At 36.9% G+C, this 17,488-nt stretch overlaps 3 protein-coding genes across 3 annotated transcripts; 2 read left to right on the top strand and 1 right to left on the bottom strand.

Annotated features, from left to right (window-relative positions):
* Positions 1-7,535: 7,535 nt before the first annotated feature.
* Positions 7,536-7,985, bottom strand: LOC145006787 (uncharacterized). Its single transcript, XM_078965839.1, has 2 exons — positions 7,943-7,985; positions 7,536-7,873 (listed from the first exon to the last, which is right to left on the bottom strand). The coding sequence occupies exons 1-2, from the start codon at positions 7,983-7,985 to the stop codon at positions 7,536-7,538; spliced, it is 381 nt and encodes a 126-aa protein (XP_078821965.1).
* Positions 7,986-10,089: 2,104 nt separating this feature from the next.
* On the top strand, positions 10,090-13,433 carry LOC145003784 (mitochondrial import inner membrane translocase subunit TIM50-like). Its single transcript, XM_078962696.1, has 11 exons — positions 10,090-10,341; positions 11,097-11,412; positions 11,538-11,626; positions 11,786-11,822; positions 11,923-11,984; positions 12,081-12,194; positions 12,328-12,432; positions 12,505-12,603; positions 12,685-12,841; positions 12,938-13,040; positions 13,261-13,433. Exons 2-11 carry the CDS (start codon positions 11,115-11,117, stop codon positions 13,304-13,306), a joined length of 1,110 nt encoding a protein of 369 aa, XP_078818822.1. The 5' UTR covers positions 10,090-10,341; positions 11,097-11,114; the 3' UTR covers positions 13,307-13,433.
* Positions 13,434-14,041: 608 nt separating this feature from the next.
* Positions 14,042-15,730, top strand: DLAH (alpha/beta-Hydrolases superfamily protein). The gene has a single exon (XM_078963728.1). The coding sequence runs from the start codon at positions 14,128-14,130 to the stop codon at positions 15,631-15,633; it is 1,506 nt and encodes a 501-aa protein (XP_078819854.1). The 5' UTR covers positions 14,042-14,127; the 3' UTR covers positions 15,634-15,730.
* Positions 15,731-17,488: the final 1,758 nt, after the last annotated feature.

Below are 17,488 nucleotides of genomic sequence, written 5' to 3'. Positions count from 1 at the left end.
GATTATCGTGCCAGTATTATCATTTCCATAGAGGATGAAAATGATATCAATCATCTTGATTTTAATTTTGATTATGGTTAGTATCATTGGTAATCTAAATTCAGGCGTTTGTTCGTGTTGTTTCCAATCTGGACATGGGTTATAGGCTTATAGCCACTAACTGGTGTGAAGCTTTTGTTTGACATATTGTCTATCTGCCTGGAATTGGTTTCATGTTGGTATTTTTCATTTCCTGTGAACAACCTGGTTTCTGTGGTCGAAATTGACAATTCTCAACTGAAGTACAAGTTTAATTCCATGATATAAGCATCCTTTTTGCTTTCAGGAATGCTTTATGCTAATCTCATTATGGTGATCAAATTATTTGGCACAATGAAGTAGAAGTACGGATCAAACACCGATTGTGAAGGTCATTGAAGATATTTGTTTGATTTGTAGTATATTTCGTCTTTCAACAATCGCTATAATTTAACAACACAATCATTCGATAATACTGAAAATGTCTCGATTTGTACGAACTTCTTAAGCTTCTTGCACCTTGATTCAACAGCCATTACATTGGTTTTATCCAATGTAATAAATTTAACAGCCATAATACTTAAACATAGTTCCATTCGTGTTGCCTCATGTCCAACTAGTTTTGATCAAATAGATATGGGTGTCAGTCGATGATACGACAAATAAACGAAACTAAATCGAGATGAAATTAAATTTTAAATGTGTTGTGTTCATGTAAAGTTTAAAAAACACAACCTCGTGTCCTTGTTCACAAATGACTCGAAATTGACATGATTTAACATCTATTATTGTCGTGTTTTTCATGTTTGTCATGTTATATTTATGATTAAGTATGAATTCAATAAACTAATGTTTATGTTATGTTATCATTTGCGTGTCGTGGTTTAATTGGTTTATTTTTGTGTTAGTGAAAAAAACAACATCGTGTCGTGCTCTTGTTACATAAAACATTATCGATCGTATCGTATTAGAAAAGAAAGGTTGCCCGATTTGACACCATCACATTAAATCATGTGAACGGTATACATTACACATTGTTTCGTCAACGTAAATACCCCACTCCTAGTATTCCCAAGTGAGAACAAAAACGCTTAAACATGAAACACACATCAAGGCATTGTTCTCCAATGAACTTTTGAGTATAGGTGGCAAAATTTGATACGACACAACAAAAATACACAACACGAAACGAAATTGTGACGAAATCGAATTTTGAATTTGTATCCGTGTTGTTTCGTGTTATGTATAAGAAACATGATGTTGTGTTCGTGTTTAAAATTTGACACACTAATAATACGATAATAGCACAAAACATTGTGTTCGTGCTCAAAAGACGTGTATATTTAGTAGCATTCTATGTTGTCTTATGTTATTTATTGTCGTGTTATTTGTGTTTGTCGTATTTAAATAATATTTTCTACAATAACTTACATATGATATTTTGCAAATGTTTTTTTTCGTGGTATCGTCTTTTTATTGATTCGTGTTCGTGTTAACAAACAAAAACATGTTATCATATCATGTTGTGTTGTGTTCAAGTTAAGAAAAAATAATTTGTATCTTATCTTTACGCTAAAACGCAAAATGACCGTTCGATTTACCATCCCTAATTTTGAGATAACTTAAAGCGTCTTTTTAATTCTAAAACTTTTTGTAACATCCAAAAATATGGTCCAAAAAATTTCGTTTTTATAATAGATAAAATAGTATTTTCAAATATCAGTCATACATCTCAACGAAATCAATGTATCAAATGTTATAAAAATCAGAGCAAATATCAAATGCGGAATCTCAATGGTGTGTGCAATGAAGTCAAGTCGAGCTCTTCCCCTTGGAACCGGAAGTACCTGAAACATAAACTAAAAACCGTAAGCACAAAGCTTAGGTAGTGTTTGTTTTTTATCTGCAGATCTGCGAGAAGTCTTCTGTCTGCGCCGCGCAGACCACGCGCAGACATTAGTCTTCGCAGACTGTTTGTTTTTTTGAAGACTGCAGACCTAAAAATGTCTGTGCGCCCTCTTCTTGGCGCAGATGTGGACCAGAGTCTTCTAACATCTTCAGACATCTTCTAGCTTAAAAAAACATATATATCTTTATTTTTTTTAAGTTTTTTTTTTTAATTTATATTTTTTCCAACTTTATTAATGATAAACAATATGAAAAAAAAAATTACAAAACTTAAAAAAAAAAAAACATTTGACGATACAAACATGATATTTTAACAAATTTATAAATAAAAATTTATTATAATAATAGTCGTTGAAGTTGTTTATATAAATATGAAAAAAAAAATATATCATAATATATTCTTATATTTTTTTGCCAAAATTTTGTAAAACTTTATTTAATAGAGTATCATCAATTTCTCGAGAAAATATTTATCGTACGTTTTTAATAGATTTATTTGAAAAAATCGAAGTTTATTTCCATCTATTTATGTATCAAATTCTTTGATCACTAATTATAATGTTTAGTTATAACTTTACAATCAAAGTTGTTGGTTTTTATCAAATATGTATATGAATTAATACCATTTTTATTTTTATTTTTTATATAATAATACATAAAAGTTGATCTAGATTCGTTATATATTTATAAGAAAGTCGTAAAAATATATAAAAAATTCGCTTTGAAGTTTTAAAAAATCAGTTTATTTAGATTTCAGTTTATTTTAATAGCCCGCAGATGTTAAAAAAACAAACAGTCTTCTTTTTTCAGACTGCAGACGTTTGGTCCACCTCTTCTACTGCAGAGGTCTACAAATGTGGTCTGCAGACTGCAGACATTTTGCCTCAGAAAAAACAAACAGCACCTTAGTGAGTTCCTCAAACTACCTCACACCATACATACAATAAACATATAATGGGCCCCACACGACATCGGACCCCATCCGGCATCAAGCCCCGCCCAACATACATATAACATATATCAAATAATCACATACGCATGCAATAACCATGTAGATACGTAGCATACAAATAGTCATCGAACCCCGCCCGACATCGGGCCCTAGCCCGACAACCATATAAACACATATACATGCAAGAGTCACGAAGACAACTAGCCTACTAACATAGCATAAGCATGGGCCAACATTAGTGCCTTCAACTCACTAAACCTAGTGAGGAAACTCACCTCGAAAAGCTGGATGAAACGAATGATCCCTGGCTACTGGTCCTACAGCTCCCCGAGCTATCAATTTCCACATAAAAACTAATTAACATTTGGGAGCTACAATATAACAAAAAATCTCTACTTTGGGTAAAAAGACTATTTTACCCTTACCTTAGCTTGGTCCATGAATGAAGTCCCCAACCACAATCCAATGGGCCCATAGCTAAACAATCCACCAAGGCCCAAAATATGGCCCAATTTCAAATTGGGCCCAACTCCTTTACACGGGCCTTAGCCCATGGCCCAATAACATACTTGGCCCAAAATTGCTAGAATCAAATGGCCCAACAAACCTTAATCCCCCCAAGCCCAAAGCAAGACCCAAACCGAAAGTCCAACAATGAAATGCCAATAGATCGAGTATGTTGGGCGTACTCATCTGGTACGCTAAGTGTCCTGCATAGAGGGCTTGTACGTTGCGCGTACAGGCTTGTACACCCAATGTACTCAACCATTTCAGCCAACTTCAAGATTAAGCTCCTAACCCATTAAGACTTTTCTCCATGATGTAGATCTGACCCCTTTAGCTGAAATACCGCGTAAACTTACTAACTTTACGTCCATGCATGACCCTAAGAAGCTCCAAAGCTCAAAAAGGACTTAACGAATGCACGAGGCCCCTAAACTCCATAAAGTTAGCACCTTTATGCTAAAGGAGTCCACAAGGACCTTGGATCTTAAAGAATAAGCCTTTAGGACGTCCTAATCTTAACATTCATCCAAACCATGGCTAAAAACAAAACTATTTAACCAAAAAGGAGACCTAAACATATAAAAATCAAGAAAAGAACTTGATACCTCACACTTCTTGCAAATGAGTAGAGGTTCTGGATCCAATACCTCCTCTTTAGACTAATGAATCTCAAGCTCCTTCAACTACTTCAAAATGCACCAAGATAAGCACCAAAATCTCACACACTCAACAATAGAAGATGAGACTCGACTTTAGGGTTTTTGGACATAAGAGGCTGATAAGGAGGCCACCTCTTGGGACATAATTCCATTATATAGGGCTTGCACCCTAAAAATTAGGGTTTTGGTCTGACCACGTATGCTACATGTATTACCATATTCGCTAAGCATACGTGCATGCCTCTGCGCTTCACCTGGGTCTAATTACCCCCTGCGTACACCAGGCTTACGCCTAGCGTACGACCTCAGCGAGCTCACACACACACTAAGGACTAAATTCACTAAATCCACACAACTTACACAATTAGTCCATTAAATAGATAACTAAATAAATAATATCTTGAAACCATCAGGTGTTACAATTCTCCCCCACTTGGATCAGACTTTGTCTTTGAATTCCTCTACCCTGAACAACTCTGGATAATGCTCTCTCATCTCCTCCTTGAGCTCCCAAGTCCACTCCGACCCCTTGCGGTGCTGCCACTGCACCTTCACCAGCTTTATAGTCTTATTCCTCAAGGTCTTCGTCTTCCGATCCAATATTGCCACTGGTCTCTCGATATAATTCAGACGTTCATCCACGTGAATATCCTCTAATTGTACAACTGCGGAATCATCCACTATACACGTCCGCAGTTGAGAGACATGAAATGTACTATGGATCTGGCTGAGCTCGGCTGGAAGATCTAGACAATAAGCAACTCGGCCCACCCCTAGCCAAAACCCTGAAGGGATCAATATACCTGGGGCCCAACTTGCCCCGCTTCCTGAACCGGATGACACCTTTCCAAGGCGACACCTTCATGAGAACCATATCTCCCACCTAGAACTCCAAGTCTGGCCGACACCTATCAGCATAACTCTTCTGTCGACTATGAGTTGTCTAGAGCCTGCTCCGAACCTGCTAAATCAACTCAGTGGTCTTGAACACCACCTCGATATTCCCCATGACTCGCTGACCAACCTCGCCCCAACAAATCGGGGTCCTACACTTCCTCCCATAAAGCATCTCAAAAGGAGGTTGATCGATATTGGCGTGATAACTGTTGTTATACAAAAATTCTGCTAACGAAAGGTACGTATCCCAACTCCCACCAAAATCCAACACACACGCTCGCAACATATCCTCAAGAGTCTGAATTACCGCTCATTTTGCCCATCAGTCTGCGGATGAAACGTTGTACTGAAATGGAGACGAGTACACATCTCGTCATGAAACCGGTTCAAAAATCTGGAAGTAAAGTGAACATCCCATTCTAAAACCACTGATACTGGCACTCCAAGACGTGTCACCACCTCCCGAACATGAATCTCGGCCAACTTCTCTATAAACGTACTCTTTTGGTTCGGTATGAAATGCGCGCTCTTAGTTAACCGATCCACGATGACCTAGACAAAATTCACTCTGCGCACAGTCCTGGGAAGCTTCATGATAAAATTCATAGTGATGTCTTCCCATTTCCATATGGGAATCTCCAACGGCTGCATCTTGCCTTGAGGTCGTTGATGTTCGACCTTGACCTTCCCGCAGGTCAAGCAGCGCTCCACATACCAAGCTACGTCCCGCTTTATGCAAGGCCACCCATAATCAGGACGAAGATCCATATATATATATATATATATATATATATATATATATATATATATATATATATATATATATATATATATATCTTCGTATCCCCGATATGGATGGAGAACCTCAACTTGCGGGCCTCCTCCATCATAACCTGGCGTACACTGCCCCAATATAGAACCCAGACTCGTCGATGCAGGGTCAATAATCCACTGCTATCAAAATCGAAGGAAGCCACCTTACCCACAAACTACTCGCTCTTCTAATGCTCTTCCTTCATAGCATTAACCTATGCCTCACGAGTCTGCTCCAATAATGGAGTAATCATAATCATCCTCAAACATAGATCTCTAATCGGAGTCGCAACCGCCTTGCGGCTGAGAGCATCGGCCACCATATTGGCATTCCCCGGGTGGTACAGGATCTCATAATCATAATCCTTCACCACATCTAACCATCAAGGTTGCCTCATATTCTGATTTGGCTGATCCATCAAGTACCTCAGACTCTTGTGATTCGTGTAAATGGTACATTAGACCCCATAGAGGTAATGCCACCAAACATTGACGACGAAAACCACACCCCTAGCTCCAAATCATGCGTCGGATAATTTGCCTCATGAGGCTTCAACTGCGTTGAAGCATAAGCGATCACGTGACCCCACTACATCAATACTACCCCCAAATATGTGATCAAAATATCAAAATAAACCACGTAGTAAACAACACCCTCCAGCAGGGTCAAAATCATCGCTTCACACAACTGCTGTCTAAGAGTCTCAAAAGATGTCTGCTGCTCAGGCCCCCATCGAAAAGTTACCAACTTCTTGGTCAGTCAAGTCAATTGAACAACGATCTTGGAGAAATCTTGGATGAATCTCCGATATTAACCCTCCAGACCAAGAAAACTCGGAATCTCAGATGGAAACCTCGGAACCTCCCACTGCATCACGACCTTAACCTTGGTCGGATCGACCAGAATACCCTTCTGATTGAGAAGGTCCCCCAAAAACTGCACCTCACGCAACCAAAACTCGCACTTGGAGTACTTCGCAAAAAGTTTCTCCCTCCTCAAGGTCTCAAGCACCTCCCTCAAGTGCTCCTTGTGCTATTCCTGAGTCTTGTAATAGACCAATATATCATCAATAAAGACTATCACAGATCGATCCAACATCGGTCTGCACACGTGGTTCATAAGGTCCATGAATGCGGCACGAGCATTAGTGAGCCCAAATGGCATCACCATGAACTTATAATGACCATATCGAGTCCGTAAAGTTGTCTTTTGCACATCCTCATCCCGTACCCGCATTTGATGATAACCCGATCGCAAATCAATCTTGGAAAACCAAGATGCACCCTGAAGCTAGTCGAAAAGATCATCAATCCCCGGGAGGGGATAATTGTTCTTCACTATTACCTTATTCAAATCCCGGTAGTCGATACACATCCGATAAGAACCGTCCTTCTTCTTCATAAACAAAATCGGGGCTTCCCAAGGAAAACTGCCCAGCCTGATAAATCCTTTGTCTAACAGCTCCTGCAGTTGTATAGACAACTCCTGCATTTTGAGAGGAGCCAGCCAATACGGTGCTTTAGCTATCGTAGATGCACCTGGAATCAAATCAATCCTGAAATCCACCTGCCTCTCCAAAGGTACCCAGGAAAATCCTCCAGGAACATATACGGACACTCCTGTACAATCGGCACATTGCCCGCAACTGCTTTACCCTTATCCTGGGTATCCATGAAATAAGCGACAAAACCTGAACAACCTGAATGAAGATAGTGTCTGCCCTTCGTTGCTAAACACATAATCGGCCCACACTGCGGTCTCTCACCCTGATTCACCAACTCTATCCCACTTGGGGTCCAAACCCAAAAAATTTCTGCTCACATTTGATCACTGTCCTATTATGGCTCAACCAATCCATACCCACGATGACCTTGTTCCCACGCAGAGGAATGGGAACCAGATCAACCAGATACCACCCACTAAACAACTGGAGAGTATAATACCAATGAACTCTTGCCACCCTAACCGTCCTATCATCAGCAATCTCCACATCAAGAGGACAATCTAGCTCCCTCGGAGCTCCAGCAAATCTGTTACTAAGCACAAGTGACACAAAAGATTGGGTAGCCAAGGAATCAAATAATACCAAAGCAGATATACTATTCAAAAGGAACGATCCTAAAATAAAACACAACCAACATAAGCAACAATTCAATATAAATAAAGAGATAAGGAGAAGATACATACCCATTACCACATTGGGAGCTGAACGCACCTCCTCTGCCGTCATCTGGATAACCCTGCTCTTTGCTGCTGACACATCTGCCCGACCCTAACGGTCATCAGTAATCCTCAAAGTCGTAGGGGTGGGTGTTGACACCTGTCTTGCTGCAACAAAACTCTGACAATGGGCCTTCTTGTGGTCCATCTGATTGCACTGAAAGCAAATCAGATCAGATAACTGAGTGGTGGGGTGGCACAAGTACAATCCTTGTTGATATGAACAATCCGGCCCAACTTGAAGTAGCCAAAACCACCTACTCTGCACGTCCCCTCGTGCACCTTGTCGTACTTGCCACAACGGCTACGGTCATGCTAGCCTCTCAATCTAGAATCAGACACCTTGGGCCTCTTGCCCGCACCCCCAACACACGTCACAGACTCTGGCTTCCTATTCTTCTCCATCTCCAAATCAATCTCCATTTACCTAGCCCTCGTTATCATGTCTTCCAGCGTTTTGCAGTGGGATCGGCTAACGAATTGTCGAATATCACTCCTCAGCATCTCATGGTACCGGGCCTTCTTCATCTCCTTATCCGCCACATATTGCGGAACCAAAAGTGCCCTCTTCCTGAACAAAGCAGTGATCTCAGCCACCGTCTTAGTAGTCCGATAGAGATCCTGGAACTTTTGCGCCGGCTGCTGCATCACAATCTCAACGTGAAAGCCACTCAATCTCTCATCAAGAATCTCCCGAATACCCTTATTGACTGTGCTAAAGATCACATGAGTCTGCTCAAGGATACTGAGTGTAATCTCATATGAGATGAACCCTTCATCTGGTCATAAAGTTGTCTGGCTCAAGAACCTGAGCCTGAACCCTCCCTAGCACCGGAAATGCCCACTGGCATGCCTCGCAATACCACCATACTGAAGATAGACCATGAAAACTGTCAGAATATGCATCAAATACACAAATCGGGGAAATCACAACTCCACAAGCTCCCTGGCTTCAATACCACCATACTACCTTCCACATTTATTCATACTTTCCTCAAGAAGTGCCTTAACTCAACCAAGTTACTCTATATCCAACAATCCCCTCACATATAAGGCTCACATCACTAGATCTCATCCTAGGTTTTCCTAAGGAAAACTCCACACCAATCTCTGCCATCAGTTACGGAAGTAACTCCCACTAACTTCCTCTAACTAGCTTATGAATACAATTACATATTACAAAAACTAGATAATTATTCAAATGAGAGGTCTCAAATTACAACGGTTGGACTCAAACAGCAGCTGCGCAATAAAGTTAAAACCTAACCCTCTAAAATTATTTAGTTCCCATAATATGTAACATAGCATATTCGTTTACTAGTTAGCTGAAGCTAGCTAGAACTCCTAAAAGCACAAAGCAAACATCATTTGAACATCAAGTAATCAGAACCAAGCATAACCTAGTTAAGCCATCCTATTACTGACTAATCAGTACTAGCATGAAACTCTATAAACTCGTATAGTAGACATACAAAGGCATGTCTCCTAGATTCGTAGCCCTAATCTAGCATGCAATTCACAAATTCACAAGTCAAAACATATTATAAACATGTATGAGTATTTTGGGAAAACTTACTTGAGTTCGGCTGATTGCAGACACCAAACCCTTTTTTTTCTTATTATATATAAAGTTTTGCAAAAAATTATCAATTTAGCTCTTATTTCTTTAGAATATTTATTTAAAACATCTCTAATAAAATGAATTCTGCAACAAAACTTCGAAAAATAATTAAAATATGAAATCGTTTATAGGTTTATAGTGCATGCAGAGAGAGTTCTTCAAAAAAAAAGTTTGAAAAATGAAAGAATAAAAAAAACTTATGTTTTTATACCCCTGAAAAATGGAAAATCATAGATGTACTGAGTTCATCTGCGAACGTATAAGTCGTTAAAATACATTTGTGTTTTAGCGATTTGTACGTTCGCAGATAGACAAGTAACATCAAAGATGGATTAAGTTCATCTGTGATTTTGATGGCTATTTTTATAATTTAAGGGTTTTTTTTTTACAAAATAATTAAGGAATTAAACTATTTTTGTAATTTTCTCTATATATTATTCATTTAAACATTATTATTCGTTTAAACATACACGTGATGCAACAAATGGAATTAGGATTAGGGATGGATCAATGCCATTTTAATGTGAAAATGACACACGGAGTAGAGATGCCCTAAGGCCTAAAGCTGACAAGCAAATCCCGAACACCCTAAATAGCACTCTTTTACATCTCCTTCCCAGTAAACCCTCTGCTAAACCCTAGTGCCACGATGAGATTTAGCTGTCACCTCTCAAGCTAACTACAAATTGGAGCATTATCGACGCCAATTTCTAACACTTCAGTTCTCAATCTATGCTCGATATAGGTAATCCTCATGTCTTAATGTGCGAATATTCTGAAAAATATCTGACTTTTGTATGTCACATGTGATTTTCTTACCTCAAAATTGTTAAAACCTATTTTTGCTGTTCCTAGAAAATTATCAACCGCCTTGAAATTGTTCAATAGGAACATAACATTCTGAAGATATTTTATCGATTAAATCTCTGTATCAGCAGTGTCTATTGTTTTTGGAGAAAGGGAGTTTTTTCCCTGAAACAAATCCTAAAAAATTAGGGCAAATTGGTACTACTGATAAAATGAATTAACAAACTCAAACTATGCCTTTATATAGAAAGAAACACATTTGTGTATTTTCACATCACCTCTCTTGTGTGATCTTATTCTTTCTAAAACAAGAGAAGTTGGCGTACATTGTTGGGTTTCAAGTATATATTCGAAAAATGAATTCAAACACCTCTCGATTTGTTAATTTACATGTCATGATCCACTGTTAGAATGTTAGTAATATAGTTTTAGGAGGTAAATGATGTTTAAAAGTATTTAATTGTCTGCGATTCATGTTTTCATATTCACTGTATCAGAACCTCACGACCCAAGGCTTTCTCGTGAGGCTTAAAATCAGTGATATAACAATTTTTAGAGCTCTCATAAGTCATTACACAACATCTTAAAGACATAAATTGGCTTTCAAGATCAGTATAAAGAGAATCGCTCAAACAATATTAGTTTAAAATCATGCATGATATACGATTGTCAATAATTTATTGTTTTCACCAGGATCCCAAATAAAGAGGAATGTCAATAATTACTCAATCCAAACGAATTTCCTCCAAATTATTGAATTTGAAGAGCAACAAGAATATTCATTTGTATTCTAGTGTCACTACAAATGCTTCCAAAGAGTCCATCATCTCATCTTCTTCTTCTTCTTCTACCCTGAGTGATCAGTCCACATCATCATCAACTCCACCTGAAACTGCAGCAGCTGCCACCACAGGTGGTGGTGGAAAAGGACAACCATGGAGTTTTCTCAAGTTTTCTTTAGTTGCAGCGGTTACTGGAGGTGTTGCCACTGCTGGTTATGCCACCTATGGTGAGTGTAGTGGTAAATGGTATATTACCTTATTACCCTTCCTCTGTTTTCTTTATTTTTATATTCTTAATATCAATCACAAATTAACAATTGCAATGCTTTATAGTTTATATCTCTTTTTGCAGCATATAGTTTAGAAGAAGTTTATGAGAAGACAAAGGCTTTGCGTACAATGGAAAAAGTTTCTATAGGTGATGATTTGTCTTCATTTCAGGTGAGTATGAGTTATATGACTTATAATTATGCAACATATTAGAATGACAAAATGACAAAAATACCCTTGTGAAATGAAAATGAGACTTATAACAGACATCCTTATTGTCTATTGGAGTGTGACTTACATATCTACTTATTATAATTATTATAATTGCAGAAATTTCAAACCATGCTAAAATCAACTGCAATGACAGGTTCATTCTTATTGCTTTCTCATATTTATCTATTCCTTTTACTTTTTTTTTAATTATTATTTATGTATTTCATCTTTTTCCATTTTCTTAATGTTTTCAGTTCCTGCTAAATTAGTTGAGCTTTATTTGGAGATGCGTGAATCTACAGAAGAACATGTTCGAGTGTGTATATATAACATAATATAATACAATATAATATAATATAAACCTCTTTCCTCAATCTTTTTTTTTTTGCTTAAAAATCTTGTTGTTTCTTAGGGTTTTACAGAACCCTTATCAGATAAACTCCTTCCAGATTTGCATCCACAAGAGCAACATGTATTCACATTGGTTTTGGACCTCAATGAAACTTTACTCTACTCTGATTGGAAGGTATATAATATAACTATACATTTTAATTTTAATTATAATTATAATTATATAACATTTTCCTTCTTTTTCAATTTAATCATATCTCCAATTTTTTAATAATTAACTTTTTATTCTTTCATGTTTATGATGAAAGCGTGAGAGAGGTTGGAGAACATTTAAAAGACCAGGAGTCGATGACTTTCTAGAACAGCTAGCCCAATTTTATGAAATTATAATCTATTCCGATCAACAGTCCATGGTAAATTACCTTTTTACCCTTCCTCTATTTTCTTTATTTTTATATTCTCAAGACCTTATTTTGTTATTGCAGTATGTGGATCCTGTTGTTGATAGATTAGATGGAAACCACTGCATAAGATACAGACTATCAAGAGCTGCAACTAGATATCAAGACGGGAAACACTATAGAGTATGTTTATTTAAAATTCTAAATAAAATCTTTTATTAAATATAATCAAGGTAAATAGTTTATTTATTTATTTTTTGGTAGGATTTGTCAAAACTTAATAGAGATCCTTCAAGAATATTGTATGTGAGTGGGAATGCTGTTGAGAGTTGCCTTCAACCAGAAAACTGTGTTCCAGTAAAACCATGGAAATGTGAATCTGATGACACTGCATTAGTTGATCTTATTCCATTTCTTGAATGTAAACACTGTTTTTTAATTTTTTTTTAAAATTTTATTATTGGATTAAAAGGGATTTATGGGTTCTTTTTTTTTTTTTTTTAATTATTAACTGCAGATATTGCACGAAATAGGCCTGGTGATATTCGACATGTTCTTGCTTCATACAATGGAAATGATATAGCTAAAGAGTTCATTGAACGTTCTAAAGAATATCAGAGGTAAAACATTAAAAAATTAAAAAATTAAAAAATTAAAAAAGTCACGTTTTGTATTGTGTAATTTTTGGCAAGATACAGAAAAGCATAATGTGGTTTCATCATTTTATTGATTTATTTAGCGAAAGTTTTATCATTACAAATGTTGAGTGATTGCATTTGTTATGGTCAGAAATGAAGGGTATTTTAGACATTTGACATATTTGTTGGGATGATGATTTAGGAGAATGCAGGAGCAGAAGCAACCAGGTCGACTGTGGAGACGCTGAGTAAATTATTATTATTGATATTGAAGTTTAATATTAATTAAAGTGTATTTTGTTTTTTCTTATATAATATATTGATAGCATAACATATTCATAAAATTTGGTTTACATGTTAGTAGATTCTATTTAACTTTAATATCAGTAACTTTTTACTAATCTACAATTCTTATCTTCTATATATTTATAAAAGAAACAAAAAAAAATACCTTACCACTCTTCAACACATTTAGGCAGAGGAATGTGGGGGCACGTGCCCCTAATTGTTGAAAAAAATTCTTACATATTATATGTATATGAATTGATGAGTTTAAAACTTTTATTTCAAACAAAACTTCATAATCTAAAAGTTTAAGATCTATTAGCCTTTAAGAACATTTAATTATTAGATTAATATAACTTTATACCTTTAAAAAATTTACAATTATTTTTATCGAACACTTTAATACAAATAAAAATTACCATGGATCAGCTTTCAAATATCAAATTCCAAGTATTTACTATCATTTTCTAGCTACTTTTATAAACATTTGAAAATTTGTGAACACATGTTGAATATATGTCATTTGACCAAAATTGGGTTACTTCCAACGAATTTCGAATAAACGCGGCCAGATTTTGACTAGAGAGATCTAAGCTGAAATTCTATTTTCCACACCAATAACTTTTAAATACAAACACGTACCAATTTAGTAACTTGTACATTATTCATAAAACATCATATCCTATTCTGGATCTAGCAATTTTAGTACATTCTTGATTCTTCTTCTACTATATAAACAAGTTCTTCTACCTGTCGTTCAATTCTCAGTCCTAATCTGATTAACATGGTAGCCACTTTGAATCCGGTCAACCACTGTCATCAACTGCTCTCAGCTGCTAACCACAACCACGCCTGCCGCCTTGTGATAACCGCTTCTTTCAACGAGGTTGCCATTAACGATGGTGATAAGAGATCAAATAAGTCAACTCGCTTAGCGAAATCGATCTCAAACCTCTTGAATCTGTATATCGAAAAGCCATCGCTGAAGAACTTTCTCCACCGTAATGACTGGAACGTTGTTGCTCAGGCGGAGGCGAAGCTGGAGTTGCCGACGATGTCACCGAAGGAAGACATTTCGAGTATATGGCGCGACATCCACGGTTGTTCCGATTGGGAAAACCTCCTTGATCCGCTTCATCCTTTTGTTCGTAGAGAGTTGATTAAATATGGCGAGTTTTCTCAGGCGACATACGACGCTTTTGATTTTGATTCGTTCTCGGAGTATTGTGGAAGCTGTCTGTTTAATCGCCGGAAGTTTTTCGAAAAATTAGGGCTTACGAAACATGGTTATGATGTGAGAAAATACATTTACGCCATGTCGCAATTTGAAATCCCTAGATGGCTTGAGAAATCATACGTGACTGATACATGGAGTAAGGATTCCAATTGGATGGGTTACATCGCTGTGAGTGATGATCTTGAATCGAAGAGGATCGGAAGAAGAGACATCGTGGTGGCGTGGCGTGGCACTGTGCTTCCTTCCGAATGGTATGAAGATATGCAACGAGATCTCGAGCCATTAGGGCACGGAGAAGCGAAGGTGGAGCGAGGGTTTCTGAGTATCTACAAATCGAAGCGTATGTCAACACGATACAACAAAACCAGTGCATCGGAGCAAGTAATGGAAGAGATAAAACGATTAACGAAGTTCTACAAATCAACCGGCGAACAAGTGAGTCTCACGATTACCGGCCACAGCCTGGGCGGCGCGTTAGCTTTACTGAACGCGTACGACGCCGCCATGACGTTTCCAACTCTTCCGATAAGCGTGATCTCCTTCGGTGCACCTAGAGTCGGAAACATCGCATTCAGGGATGAACTCCACCACAGAGGCGTCAAAGCACTACGGATCACAATCAAACAAGATCTAGTCCCTCGAATGCCAGGTATCGTCTTCAATGAAACTTTACAAAAATTCGATGATTTGACAGGTACCCTTGATTGGGTTTACCACCATGTTGGAGCAGAGTTGAAGCTTGATGCAAGAGCTTCACCTTTTCTGAAACGTGGGTCGAATTTCATCGGTGTTCATCATCCTGAGACGTATCTACATCTTGTTGATGGATTTGTGAGTAGCAATTCGAGTTTTCGATCGGATGCTAAACGGGATTTGGCACTTGTGAATAAGTATTGTGATATGCTTGTAAATGAGCTTAGAATTCCTGCGTATTGGTATCAATTGAGCAACAAAGGGTTGGTTTCGAATGAATTTGGGAGATGGATTAGACCTAAAAGGGAAAATGAAGACGTACCTTCACCTATTGAAGAAGAAGAAAATTATGATTTGTAGCAATATGTTAATATGATTTTTTTTTTTTGTTATATAATTGATGGTGTTACAAATGGACTTACTTTGAAATAAATATTTTAATTCGATAAATAAATAATCTGACATCAAACAAATATAATGTGTATCAAAATATACTCTTTATTTCTTGGAGGCCCGCATAACACCTTTTGGGCCAGGTGGCCTGGTTTTTTCATGTCTTTTTCCTGAAAATGGAAGGCCAAACTATTAAATTTTTACCCAAACCAATATATTTTTTTTCAAAACTTAGAACCCATAAAATAATACGAAATTTCTAACTTATAGCGTTTTATATTAATGAACCCACCTTTACTACGAAAATAAAAATCAAATCAAGAAACCGAAATATAATCATCGGATATTCTTTTAGTAATGAACATAAAATAAAAACAAAGTTTCAACTGATATGTGGGTGCTTGTGTTGTGTGTACATGTCATTTAATTGTGCTCTTTCTCGGCTAGTTTCAAACTAGTCATTTTAATGTCGTCTTTTGTTGTCGGTTTTTATGAAGAGATTTTCAAAAAGGTGTTTTGAAGGTAAATATAAGATGCATTAATTATGAGAAATATTACTATAATTAAATATGAAATATATTAATTTTAATTATTAAAACTATTATTTATAATTAATGCATTTCAAAAATTTTAATGAGAATATATTACCTATTATATTGCTTTATTAATATGGAATGAGAAGAAAGATGATACTCCAAACCTAGATCTACTAATTAAAATGAAATGTGACATACTCATTAAAAAAGGGAATAAAATATAGATAGTGATTCGTACACAACAATTTTTGATCATACACAACAATTTATACTTTATGGAGTTGTATGGTACAAATATATAATCACAAATTGTTGTGTATGGCTAAACACTATTGTATATGGATCAACACCCATAAAAATGGGGTTTATTGTTTACATGAAAGAATACGAAACATAATCATTATCAATTCTTTTAGTACCATATGCTAACTATTAGTGTAATTGACATAAAACAAGGGTTAGTCACCCAAATAAAATGGATCTCATGGAAAAAGATCATAGCTCCAAAGAAAATGAAGGGACTTGGAGTGGGCTCATTACATTCCCTCAACATTTCCCTGTTGACAAAATGGTGGTGTAAACTTCGCACAGATCGTAACTCGCTATGGGAAGCTATCATTAGTGGTATCCACTACCACTTGTTGGGCAAGCCAACATATTACATGTCAAACAAAAGCATCATGAATGTATAGAATAACATTGCAACAGTTTGTGACATTTAGAACATTGGATTACGCCACACTGATATAGTAAAGAGAGTGGTTCAGTCTGGCAACAACACTCTTTTCTGGATGGACGAAGGGACCGGAGATGAGACATTAAAATCAAATTTATCAGATCTTTATAAACCGGAGAGAATCAAATAATGTAAAGCGGATGATCGCATTAAACCGGGTGGATTTGAGTGCAACTGGAGAATAGACATTAAAGTTATCGATATGTCTCATTTACTGTCCCAACTGATTCAGGAGATATCCTCATTTCACCCAAATAATATTAAGGACACTTGGAAGTGTGATCTAGCACCTGATGGGAAATTTATGACTAGTATAATCATGTCCAAGTTTGACCTATCTCTCCCTTGTCCACTCGATTCTAAAATTTCATGGTTGAAACTAGTTCCAATCAAGGTCACGTGCTTTATCTAGAGAGCCATTATGGGTCGAATTCCATTTGTTGTGGCTTTGAAAAGGAGGGGTAATCCTGTCGAATCTAAGCTTTGCTGCTATTATAACGAAACATCGTAAAATCCAGACCATATCCTAGTGAGGTGTCGATCTGCTGCT

The sequence above is a fragment of the Lactuca saligna genome, chromosome 7 (assembly GCF_052625555.1).
Source record: "Lactuca saligna cultivar CGN05327 chromosome 7, ASM5262555v1, whole genome shotgun sequence".
Lineage (NCBI taxonomy): Eukaryota > Viridiplantae > Streptophyta > Magnoliopsida > Asterales > Asteraceae > Lactuca > Lactuca saligna.
Note: the sequence above shows the minus strand (reverse complement) of the source record. Positions and strands in the feature narration are given on the sequence as shown.

What these genes read in the sequence shown, in the direction of transcription:
- LOC145006787 (XM_078965839.1), bottom strand. Translation starts at nt 7,985, where the DNA reads ATGACGGCAGAGGAGGTGCGTTCAGCTCCCAATGTGGTAATGG. An exon ending in AGCTCCCAATGTGGTAATGG is followed by an intron (nt 7,874 to 7,942) that starts GTATGTATCTTC and finishes GTTTTATTTTAG; the next exon opens with GATCGTTCCTTTTGAATAGT.
- LOC145003784 (XM_078962696.1), top strand. Translation starts at nt 11,115, where the DNA reads ATGTCAATAATTACTCAATCCAAACGAATTTCCTCCAAATTATTGAAT. An exon ending in ATTCCGATCAACAGTCCATG is followed by an intron (nt 12,433 to 12,504) that starts GTAAATTACCTT and finishes TTGTTATTGCAG; the next exon opens with TATGTGGATCCTGTTGTTGA. An exon ending in AAGACGGGAAACACTATAGA is followed by an intron (nt 12,604 to 12,684) that starts GTATGTTTATTT and finishes ATTTTTTGGTAG; the next exon opens with GATTTGTCAAAACTTAATAG.
- DLAH (XM_078963728.1), top strand. Translation starts at nt 14,128, where the DNA reads ATGGTAGCCACTTTGAATCCGGTCAACCACTGTCATCAACTGCTCTCA.